Genomic DNA, 12,772 nt, shown 5'->3' on the forward strand with positions numbered 1-12,772 from the left:
TAATTTCTACCCATAATGTCCAAGATTGCTTGCAAATGCAGCTTCAGAGCCCTCTAGTGAAACAATACCAAATTCATACTCTATGCTGGCTTGTCAAATGAATTTTTTTCTTTTGCAAAAATAAACTAAGTAACATGAAGAACGAATGCTTCAAGTATCTCCAAGGGTCGTAGGACAAAGAAACTTGTTAACGAACATTTTGTTTTGAAAAAGTGACAGTATTATCTGAATGAGGTTGTCATATATGGTATCAGAATAGAGAGCACATTGACATAAGTGGAGAGTGACATCACACAGGTATCACCAAGGGCATTAAGTAATTAAATGCAGGAATAAAAGACAGGAACAAGTGAAAAAAAAAAAAATCACACCAATGTTTAGATGAGCAAAGGAAATCTTACCAGTTGAGTAACAGCTGTAGTGTGAGAAGTTAAGTATTATTTGGAGAAAAACAATTAGGCCTTTCCAAACAGTCATGTATATATAATACAAGTTTCAAGTCCTTTTCCGTTATCTATGAATTAAACATAATTTCTTAACATTATTCCCACACTTAAATTAATTTACAAAGACTCTTAAGCCCCTTAAACGTTTACTGCTCTATTCGTGACACCAGATAGACTAAAAATACTATAAAGAATAATGGTTATTGCTTCACTTCTTATAATTGGGTTAAATTTACATTTAACGTTTAGTTGTTTGTTTACTTTGAAGGAAATGAAAGTAAACAGATGTTATAATTCTCCAACTGACTTATTTTATTGTAGTCTGTACTTTTCAACTATAAAACACCCAAATTATCTTTTAAGTATGAAATACAGTATTACTGAATGGTTATTGTAAACAGAAAATAATTAAATCTACTTTGTTTTTCAAAGATATTAAATGTCAAGTAAAAGACTTTACTGGTAGCTCCACACAGTAGAGGATTAGTGATCCATTATTTGAACAATCTAATTTTGCTAATACAGTGGAATGTTGACACAGAGATGAAATATGGTGCCATATTCAGCAACAATATATTTGGAAAATATTCATTAAAAATACAATGCTACCATGGGTAGACATACGACTAGAATGGTATAAAATACAGTGCTGTCATGGGTAGACTTATGGCTAGAAGATGTATAAACTGCCACGGGCAGACTGAAGGCTAGAAGGGTATAAGATACTGTGCTGCCACAGGTGTAATTAAGGCTAAAGGCCATAGAAGGTTTATACTACACGAATGTTAAATGATGCAGATCCAAAAACACAGACTCTGAAAGCACCCTTCACTGTTCCCTGCAAAAATATAAAATCTTGTTTAACAATTAGGTTTGAAAAAACTCCAGCCCAATAAAACATCATCCTCATATGTATAATAAAGATTATATTTACAAAAGATTACCCTCCAACCTACAAAACCATAAAAAGAAATCTGGGCATATTTATTGGCAAGTAATTAATACCGAAGGACTTTTAAAATGAGAAAAGCTTACAAGTTTTTAGCTTCACACAAAATCATAAATGGCTAGTATACAACTTCTTATGCAGTGCAATTTTACATGTAATTACATTTTCTGCATGGGAAATTTCTCAAAGCAGCTAAGCTGGATTAAAGTTTGGACTGGCCAAAGAAGATACTAGAAGTGATCTGTCTAAAACATATTCTAGGCATATGTGTAGGATAAAAGACACAGTTCTTCCTCAAAATATTCAATCAGTGGGGTGAAAACAGCATTTTATACATCACAATATCCCCAATTACAGAATATATTTTCAGTGAAATTATTATACATGTTGTAAGCTGTCTTAGAGACTTACATGTGCATTATGATGATATTGAATCACTTGATTTGAAACAAAATGTTCACATCCAAAACATTCTTCAAGTTGTCCAACCACAGTGAACAATAAGAGATGACACAGTCATGCCCAGAACAATTTCCAAGTTGTTGTTCATCCAGAAGGAAAAATAACATTGCACAACAAGTTTTTTGAAAAGTTTTGCTTCCTGAAAAGATTTTGCTGATTGTAACAGGTACCTGGTAGGTATGCACAGATATAGTTTTGGTTTTACTTCATGATGTAGGAACTCTGAGAAATAGACAGTTAATTGTTTACTGGCAATAATGTATTTAATTGCATTTATGTTTCTAATACACTATTAAGTTCAACATAATTAAAAGTGTTTTGCTCCTGATTTTTGTTTGTATTCAATGTTCTGTGCATCACGTTGCAGTGTCCAACAGTAGTCAGCAAGCACTGACGGATTCCAGTTGTCCTGATATCGTTTTTCCATTGTAACAATGTCCTGGTGAAACCTTTCACTGTGTTCGTCACTGACAGCACCGAGATTTGCAGGGAAGAAGTCCAAGCGTGAGTGGAGGAAATGAATCTTGAGTGACATGCTGCACTTCATTGTTTTGTATGCTTTTAGAAGTTTGTCTACCAGCTGAATGTAATGTGGGACTCTGTAATTGCCAAGAAAATTGTCAACAATGTCTTTTAATGCTTTCCAGGCAATCTTTTCTGACCCAACTAACAGTTATTCAAACTGCTCGTCATTCATAACATGTCTGAACTGAGGGCCAACCAAAATGCCCTCTTTGATCTTGGCATCAGTTATTCTTGGGAACATCTGTCTTAAATAATGAAAACCTTCGCCTTCTTTGTTCATTTCTTTCATGAAATTCTTCATAAGTCCCAATTTTATGCGAAGAAGAGGCAAAAAAATCTTTGTCATGTGCCACATTTTTCTGTTCTGGAATTAACGTTTTACAGAGTGGCCAGTTCTGTATAGAATAATGTGATTCTTTGGCACGACTGTCCCATTCACAGATGAAACAACAGTACTTTGTATAGCCGAGCTGCAGTCCCAGTAACAGAGCAACGACTTTCAGATCTCCACAGATATTCCAGTTGTACTTGCTGTACTGGATATGCTTCAAAAACATTTCCATGTTCTCATAGGTTTCTTTCATGTGTGCTGCACAGCCAACAGGTATTGAAGGGTGAACGTTGTCATTGTGTAACAGAACAGCTTTGAGGCTTAACATTGATGAATCAATAAAGAGATGCCACTCTTGCAGCTCATGGTCACAACCCAAAGCAGAGAACAATCCTTCAATGTCAACACAGAAACAGACTGTCAACTTGTGCAAAGAATTTGGTTATATCATCTTGGCGGCTTCGAAAAACAGAAGTTTTCGTACCTGGTGACAGCAAACACCATTCCTGCAGTCTTGAACCCAGCAATTTGGCTTTTGCTTTTGACAGAACCAAATCTCTGACCAGATCGTTTAATTCTGACTGTGTTATGAGATGTGGATTGCCTGAGGAGTACGGTTAAAAGTCCAGATCAATGTCACTGGCAGTTCTCTGCATTCAAGTTTCTTCATCTGGTTCGTCTAAGGTACATTCCTCTGGTGATTTCGGAATTGGAAGACTGTTGTCATGTGACACAGGTCACATTGCTGAAAGCAGATTAGGGTATTCAATTTACTTCTTGTTATTGGTAGAGAAACCAGACACATTAGTCAAACAGAAGAAACAATCCGTCACATTGTCTTTCTGTTCTCGCCATATCATCGGGACAGCAAACGACATTGTCTTTTGAGTGCCTCTGAGCCAAGCTCTCAGACAGACAGCACGTGTTGCACAACAAATTTGAGGTGCCCATTCCTGGTGTTGATCACCAATTTTAGAGCCGAAGTACAGATGATATGCTTTCTTCACAAGAGCAGTCTTTGAGCGTCTCTGATGAACAAGCATATACTTGTCACAAATACAAGGTCTATATTAATCCAATGAGCAGCATCTGTGTATGCAAGCCACTTTTATAGCCTGCTGAGACAGTGTCAAGCTGGCTCCGGCTGCCCAGGCATGCCCGAGCTGTATACTTTCACAGAACATCTTCCAACTTGGCCTGATCTCATGCCTGGACATGCCCAGACTGCACAAAATATTGTTCATAGGTCTTTTACAGAAACGAAAACTTTTGGACACAAATATAAGAAAAAACATAACAAAACTGAAGATTTCAATGAAACGGTATGTGATGGGCAACTTTGGATGTGATTTTCGTGATCAGTAGCCAAAAATCTATAAGGAACACCCAACAGTGTTCAAGAAGCAAAAACTTTGTTGAACAGTGTAATTCGGTGTATCATGATTTAAGTTGTACTTAACTTCACTTTATAAGCTCAAGGCATCACAAGATTCAATTCACTGTCTCAAATTTAAATTTTTGAAAACCAGATGTATGGAACTCACTCCTTACAGTCAATGTGCTGGCCTGCACTGAAGTCCTAAGTAATGAACTTAATGTCAACTGTATTACTTCATTTTACAAGATATTTTAAAGTTCATACAGACAAAGTTATGTTTCACTTTTGCACAATTTGTTCACCATATCATATGAAGAAGTTCTAGTGCCAGTAGGTAAATTTAAATTTTTTCCACACTCACACCACCAATGCATTATTCAATAAATTTTTTCTTTGAAGATTTGTGAGCTCATTTCCTCACATCATCTTAACCTGGTTGTCTATCAAATTTATGATTCTTGTAAGCATCTGGCAACAGATTATCATAGGTTTTACATAATCAATTGTAGTAAACAAATCAATTACTGGCTGGGTATATGAAGTCCAACACTTTTTGGTAACATAATGTAGTGGTACACTAACAGGCCTAATGTTGTAAATTTAAGCTTACCTATAGCTTATGTAAGAAAGCCTAAAACACCTTCAATCCAAACCAATCTAACTAAAATACAACTGTTTTCCCTTGGATAATAGAAAACAACAACTGAGAGCAGATACAGTTCAGGTATTTAAGACTGTAAATGGAACTGACAGTGTTGATGCATCATCTTTAAACATACTTAATGGTGAGGATGGTAGGACTATGAGACACAAATACAAATTTTGGCAGAGTACAAGTTATCTTCAGCTAAGACAACTTTATTTATGGTTGTTGGAGCTTATATTAAGTTGTGATAGAAGCAGGTATAATGTAACAGAGTTTAAGGAAAGGCTTTTGAATCATCGGCTAGCTCTCGGCCCTTTACTTTATTTTCAAGTTTAGTATTATGCATGGAGTAGCTTAAATGGACTAACAGATCCCTTACTGTCCTTAAATTATATGTACATGTGTTTGGTTTCTACTAATGTTATACACACACACAAGCTGATTCACCAAAGCCTAATATACTAATAATGTAACACTTAGAACCTGATGTACTAATAATGTAATACTTACAATCAGTACACTTAAAATAGAATACTTGACAACCTTGTATAACAACAATAATGGAATACTTACAACTTTATACATTTGACATAAAAGTAATACTATATGAACTTCGTATTCCTGCAAATAGAATACTTGACAACCTTGTATAACAACAATAATGGAATACTTACAACTTTATACATAAGACATAAAAGTAATACTACATGAACTTCGTATTCCTGCTTTAAAGCACTCGTATTTTATTTTTTTATTACTTCACTTTATCTCAGCATGAAGTGAGCTCAATATAAAAATGGATTATAAATTTCCTCAGCAGATTATAAATGTTCTAGGTAGCTAGAGCTAAAGGAACCATTACTGATAAAAGTCTTGCATGGTTTTAGTTATCTACTGATAAGCATTAAAGATAACTCCCAAATCATCAACAACAATTGAAAACAAAGCTAATACTAGTTAATAAATATGTTATAAAACACTAGAGGTTTTGCTGCACAAGTTAGATTATACATTTCTGGAATACAGCCATAAAGAAAGTTAAGATTATAAACACAATTTTAGTTTTTATAAAAAGCAACATGTATTGTCAATAATACTTTCACAAAAGGAAACACACAAAAAAAGAGAAAAACTTTTCAATGGTCTAACTATGGGATTTCACAAATCTACTATTTGTAGAGTTCATTCCAATGAAAAAAGAACCAATTGTTTGAAACATCATTGTTGTTTGTTTGTTTTTTGGAAAAGCTACAGTTCCTAATTGTTAAGTTGTAAAGAGTTATGTTGTATACTTACCTCATTATGTATTTCATGAAAGACTTCACTCTTCCAACTCTGGTCTTTAGCACTGTTTTCATTGTCGGAGCCAAGCTGAACCACATCTTGTTGTCTTTCTTCATCTGATATAAACTCACCTGAGTATCCTCCTTCTTGGTCTGAGTAAATAGCCAAGTTCAAAGGCTTTCGTTTTAGTGACCTATAAGTTCAATACATTCAGGAGCATTGTTAGTTGTTATACTTCTATTTTTAATGAAACAGAACATTTTGAAACATTAGCTCATAACACATTTTATCATATTATTCTACGACTTGCATTTTCGTTTCATAAACAAAGATTCACCTACTTTTAATTACTGTATGTCTAAAACCAGGCTGAAGAGGGTGACTGATGAAGAAATTATGTTACTTTTTATTAGTTGAGAACAGACATTAGTATTTCAAGCACAACACATTTCTAAAAGATTTGGAAAACATTTAAGTCATAATGTACTCAAAACCAGTAATGTATAACTATGAATGCTTGGGAACTGAGATCAGTGATGAGCTTCAAAAAATTGTTACCAGTTTCAAAAAGTTAGAGATGGGTGTCTGAAAAGTTTATCACCTGACCTATAAAAAAACGACTTTTCATATGAATGTTTTATCATATTTTATTTCAAGGGAATACTTTGTGAAACACTCAATTTCTAGAACCTACCTTTCTTCCATCATCCTGGAGAAAGTTTTTATTTTGTTTGGTTGATGTCTCAACTGCTCATCCAGTTCAATTTGTCGAATTTCTTCAACTCTCTTTATTACTTTCTCAACAACCTTTTTTCTGCGAGACCTCCAACTGTCTAAGTTCTACATGTAAGTAATAAAAGAAATTACAAACTTATGCTCATAATTACTAAACTATTTGAAATTATTTTTAACATTTTATATATTTTTTATTTACTTTCTCAGTTTCCTTAGGATGTTTATGCTATCTTGTAAGTTTAAGTAACTGAGAAAAAACTCAAATATTTTTTAATAATCAAAGTTACACAAAATTTAAATGGAACTTTTTTATGACTTTATGATACTGTCTTTGGTGTAACAACATATCAATTATATCAAAGTTCCTGCTTTATACACCAATTCTTTATTGGTTAAAAGCAAAACCTGTAACACTTGCTTCACAGAGCATCATTGATATAGCCCATATTTGGATATATTTATATTCATCAAGTTCTAGTACTGACTTTTGTAATCATATACATTGCAATCTTCTGGAATGTTTATTCTGGACAGTCTTGTAAATATAAATTTTAAGATAGTTATTGTACACTTTTTATGGTTAATTCATAAAAGTTATAGTAGAGAAAACACATCTGAAATCTAAACACATACAACATTACTGACTATGTAGTGTATGATAACCACCCCATGAACATGCTAATAATATAGTAGAAAAGCTTTGCTAATGTTATAGTTTATGACTGGTTGCTATCCAACCAATCAACTTAATTATAATAACATAGTGATCAATACCACTTCCTCAGTACATATATTGAAGAAGGCATGGCTCCGAGTAAGAAAATACCTGTAACAAGTGTAGTGGAAACTGTTTTATAAAATAATGGTTATTCTTTGTGAACTGCAAATAACAGAGGGTGCTGTACGCAAGGCATACAGATCTCAAGCATCTTGGGACATAATTTCTGTAAGATAGAAGACACTTCAATAAAGATAAGGCCAAAATTCTAGCTTCAATTATGAGTGTCTTGGTTACACTAAAGACAGCAAGAAACTATAAAGGCATTCATGCTGTGTAATTTGTACCCCAACTCTTACTCTTTGTAGAAACTAACTTCAAATATAAACCAGATAATTCCTCAATGTAGATCTGACAAAAAGCTCTCTAAAAAAAGTTAATAACTGGTCCTAGAGCCAAATCTGGTCATAATTCCACAAAAACTTCATTTTTTGTAAAGAAACTCAGACAGATTAATACATGGGATTGGAAGAAATCCCTTGTCTGGCACATCAAGAATCAGTCTCAATGCAACCACAATGAATATGATGTTGCACAGAAATCTTTGCTATATAGAAATTACCAAAAGTAAAAGTTCACAATGATGCAAATGAAATGGATAGATGATTAGGGTTGTTCAGTAATAACCAGTGGTGGCATATACATATAAAACAATGGAAATGAGAAATAACAAATTCCAAAGTACAACAGCTACAAAAAAGCACTATACACTTTTGGAGTGGCATCTCCTCTGGTGGAGACAGAAATTACTAAAAACTGATAACATCTACAATATGGAAGCACAAGAAAATCCTAATAAACTATGGTAACATGCTAACTTGGAACATTTCCAACTGACCAGGGATTTGTATTTCAGTAAGATATAATGATTCTCAGCATAAGGCCTCCACAGTAAAACACAAATCAGGAGATAGAACAGGATCTTGGAACATTTTGACCTGTCCAGAGTTTATTCAGATCAGAACATCAAGAAAAAAGTACCTACTTAGATAAAATCCTCAAGAAGCAAATCAAAAACACTATGCAATTGTATGACATGTTACACACTCTTTGAAGGAACATTTCATACACTTTCACCAATAAATCCTTTGGCATCATGTTGTCTTGTTTTAAAGAAAGCCCAGTTCACAAACCAATAACAAAAATATCAGCTACATATATCTGAATACTGCCTTTACAGCTCAGGCTATTATAAGGACTAATTAAGTTTCTAGGTTTATAATAAATATCTGAAATAAATCTTTATCTGGTGTTTTACCAGTTATCTCTGTATTTGCTTCCATTACAGTATGCTAAAATATGGATATATCTTTATATTTTGATATTTAAATATCACTATTTAAATTATGTTAAAACAAAAATTTATTATCCAATAAAGCTGAGTAAAACTTTTATGTTAGTCCCTGAGTTGGCCAACAATAAATTTGTGTATTAACAACATTCAAATCACAGACTTGATAATATACATGGTGGACAAAGTGCTGATAACTATTATGTATCTATGCACTGAAAGAAACAAACCTTTTGACTGTCAACTCAACAGTTAGTTTGGCTTGGCTTACTGGTTATAATTCTTGATTTGCAACCTATGAGTCACAGTTTGAATCATTTCACCAAACATGCATACTCCTTTAGCACAGGGGTGTAATAATACAACTCCTACTTTTTGTTGGTAGAGAGTAGCCTACAAGATGGCAGCATTGACTAGCTTTGTCACCTCTTATCAGATAGTAGGTGAACAGCTTTACCCAAAATTAAACAAATTGTTTTGATACACTGCTATATGTATGAAAATTGAAAGATGAAACATTATAAATACAAACAAATGGTTAAAAATATAACCTTATGATAAAATGTTTACATCAACAAAATATAAATTAAACATTGAATATTAAACTCACTGATATAAAACAAGTAAAAGTAATAAAAATTACACTATGTAATACAAATTTTGTTCTTGGATAGTATGGGTTATTTCTTAATTTCTTATGTTGTAAAAGTAGAGAAAAATGACCATTATTCCCTTCAGACTTTGCATTTGTGATCTGGATAATTAAATTTAAAAATTAACCTATTTTCTATGTAAAAATGGGCAAATTTGTACATTTTCATTTACATGAGGTCTGAATAAAACAACATATGAATCAAGATTTACACACATTTATACTACAGTTATACAAAAATGAACAAATTGTTTAGAAGTGAATAGTTTTTTTTTAGAGTTGCGACCGTAATGTAAATAACTTCCACGTATCAACCCTCAAATATAGTCTCCCATCATGTTTTTGTTATACGCTCATCGGTGGTAGCATTCAAAGTCCAGTATATCTTGGTGGAAATGCTTGCATTGCTCCTCTGAGTATTCTCCCATGTTCTCCTTGAAGAATATGGGCTTTCAGGGTCATCCTGCAGCCCATTTTGTCATAGTTCTTCACCAGAGCCTCAATCAGTTCCACATAATTTTCGGCCTTATGATTGCCCAAGAAGCCCCGCACCACTGTGACATAGCTGCCCCTTGCTTTTTTTTTTCCTTCCTACTGATCTTCTTGGGGAATTCTGTGTACTCCAGAATCTTCTTTATTGTGGTCCAACGAAGACACCAGCTTTGACCTTTGCCTAAGACAGCTTAGGGAAGAAGTTTCAAAGGTACTTGAAAGCTGCAGACTCCTTATCAAAACTGTGACAAATCATTTCATAAGACCCAATTTTATGTGCAATGGCGGGAGCAACACCTTCTGGAGGTCCACTAGTGGTTCACACTTGACATTGTGCCTCCCCACAAAGAATTTTGTTCGTTGTGGCCAGCACTTCCTATTGTAGTGAGCTGCAGTGTCCCTGCTGTCCCAAAGGCAGAGATAACAGGGAAACTTGGTAAAGCCTCCTTGGAGACCCATCAAGAATGCCACAATAGTCTCTATTTTAAACTCATCACACTTGAAGGCCTCCAGCAAGATCTTGATGCTGTTGTATTCCTCTTTGAGGTACACTGAATGAGGCAGGGGAAGAGATGGATACTTATTCCCATTATGTAGCAGCACAGCTTTGAGGCTTCTGGATCAGCTATCAATGAAGAGACACCACTTGTTCAGGTTACTGGCAATTCCAATTGCCTCGGCACTGAATCTACCTGGAATGTTCTGGAAAATGGGTAAATCTGAAAATTTCATTACCCAGGTCACAAAAGCAAAGTTTGAAGAGAAAAATAGGTCATTTCTGTTTACTTTAAGCATAAGCAATTGGGAAGTAACACTTTCTGTCTAGGAATAAGAAAAAGTACAAATGTTGTTACATGGTGTAATTTTATTACCATTATTATACTTAAGTACAAATGTTGTTACATGGTGTAATTTTATTACCATTATTATACTTAAGTACAAATGTTGTTACATGGTGTAATTTTATTACCATTATTATACTTAAGTACAAATGTTGTTACATGGTGTAATTTTATTACCATAATTATTATTAAGTACAAATGTTGTTACATGGTGTAATTTTATTACCATTATTATTATTAAGTACAAATGTTGTTACATGGTGTAATTTTATTACCATTATTATACTTAAGTACAAATGTTGTTACATGGTGTAATTTTATTACCATTATTATACTTAAGTACAAATGTTGTTACATGGTGTAATTTTATTACCATTATTATACTTAAGTACAAATGTTGTTACATGGTGTAATTTTATTACCATTATTATACTTAAGTACAAATGTTGTTACATGGTGTAATTTTATTACCATTATTATACTTAAGTACAAATGTTGTTACATGGTGTAATTTTATTACCATTATTATACTTAAGTACAAATGTTGTTACATGGTGTAATTTTATTACCATTATTATACTTAAGTACAAATGTTGTTACATGGTGTAATTTTATTACCATAATTTATTAAGTACAAATGTTGTTACATGGTGTAATTTTATTACCATTATTATACTTAAGTACAAATGTTGTTACATGGTGTAATTTTATTACCATTATTATACTTAAGTACAAATGTTGTTACATGGTGTAATTTTATTACCATAATTATTATTAAGTACAAATGTTGTTACATGGTGTAATTTTATTACCATTATTATACTTAAGTACAAATGTTGTTACATGGTGTAATTTTATTACCATTATTATACTTAAGTACAAATGTTGTTACATGGTGTAATTTTATTACCATTATTATACTTAAGTACAAATGTTGTTACATGGTGTAATTTTATTACCATTATTATACTTAAGTACAAATGTTGTTACATGGTGTAATTTTATTACCATTATTATACTTACACCCTGCCATTCCTCATCCTCCTCTTTCACTTTTTCTTTTGCTATTTTTGTTTCTTTGGCTAATTTTATTTGTTCTTGAGCCTGCAAAATGTATAAATATTATAACAGTGAAAATAAACAAACAGGTGCATAAAAATAACTAATTTCATTTATAGTTAGCTTTGAAATCATATGTGTGGAAATGTTAGTTGAATAACAAATATGGGTTAACAAACTCTGAAACCATACCAGTGGAAATGTTAGTTGAATAACAAATGTGGGTTAACAAACTCTGAAACCATACCACTGGAAATGTTAGTTGAATAACAAATATGGGTCAACAAACTCTGAAACCATAACAGTGGAAATGTTAGTTAAATAACAAATATGGGTTAACAAACTCTGAAACCATACCAGTGGAAATGTTAGTTGAATAACAAACATGGTTTAATAAACTCTAAAACCATACCAGTGGAAATGTTAGTTGAATAACAAACATGGGTTAACAAACTCTGAAACCATACCAGTGGAAATGTTAGTTGAATAACAAATATGGGTTAACAAACTCTGAAACCATACCAGTGGAAATGTTAGTTGAATAACAAACATGGGTTAACAAACTCTAAAACCATACCAGTGGAAATGTTAGTTGAATAACAAACATGGGTTAACAAACTCTGAAACCATACCACTGGAAATGTTAGTTGAATAAGAAATATGGGTCAACAAACTCTAAAACCATAGAAGTGAAAATGTTATTTGAATGATAAATATGGATTAAAAAACTCTGAAACCATACCAGTGGAAATGTTAGTTGAATAACAAATATGGGTTAACAAACTCTGAAACCATACCAGTGGAAATGTTAGTTGAATAACAAATATGGGTCAACAAACTCTAAAACCATAGAAGTGAAAATGTTATTTGAATGATAAATATGGATTAAAAAACTCTGAAAC

General features: G+C 32.9%; 1 protein-coding gene across 7 annotated transcripts in view; it reads right to left on the minus strand.

Moving 5' to 3' along the window:
- LOC143230052 (uncharacterized) overlaps positions 1–12,772 on the minus strand; it is a 110,242-nt gene that overhangs the window by 63,359 nt on the left and 34,111 nt on the right. For 5 of the 7 annotated variants that reach the window (XM_076463046.1, XM_076463041.1, XM_076463042.1 and 2 more), the window contains 3 exons: positions 11,820–11,915; positions 6,716–6,861; positions 6,034–6,214 (listed from right to left, as the gene is read on the minus strand). In XM_076463046.1, coding sequence (XP_076319161.1) covers positions 6,034–6,214; positions 6,716–6,861; positions 11,820–11,915 — 423 coding nt within the window. The remainder of the gene's footprint in view (positions 1–6,033; positions 6,215–6,715; positions 6,862–11,819; positions 11,916–12,772) is intronic. The other 2 variants (XM_076463048.1, XM_076463047.1) reach the window with 1 other exon arrangement.

Source organism: Tachypleus tridentatus, chromosome 10 (assembly GCF_004210375.1).
Source record: "Tachypleus tridentatus isolate NWPU-2018 chromosome 10, ASM421037v1, whole genome shotgun sequence".
Lineage (NCBI taxonomy): Eukaryota > Metazoa > Arthropoda > Merostomata > Xiphosura > Limulidae > Tachypleus > Tachypleus tridentatus.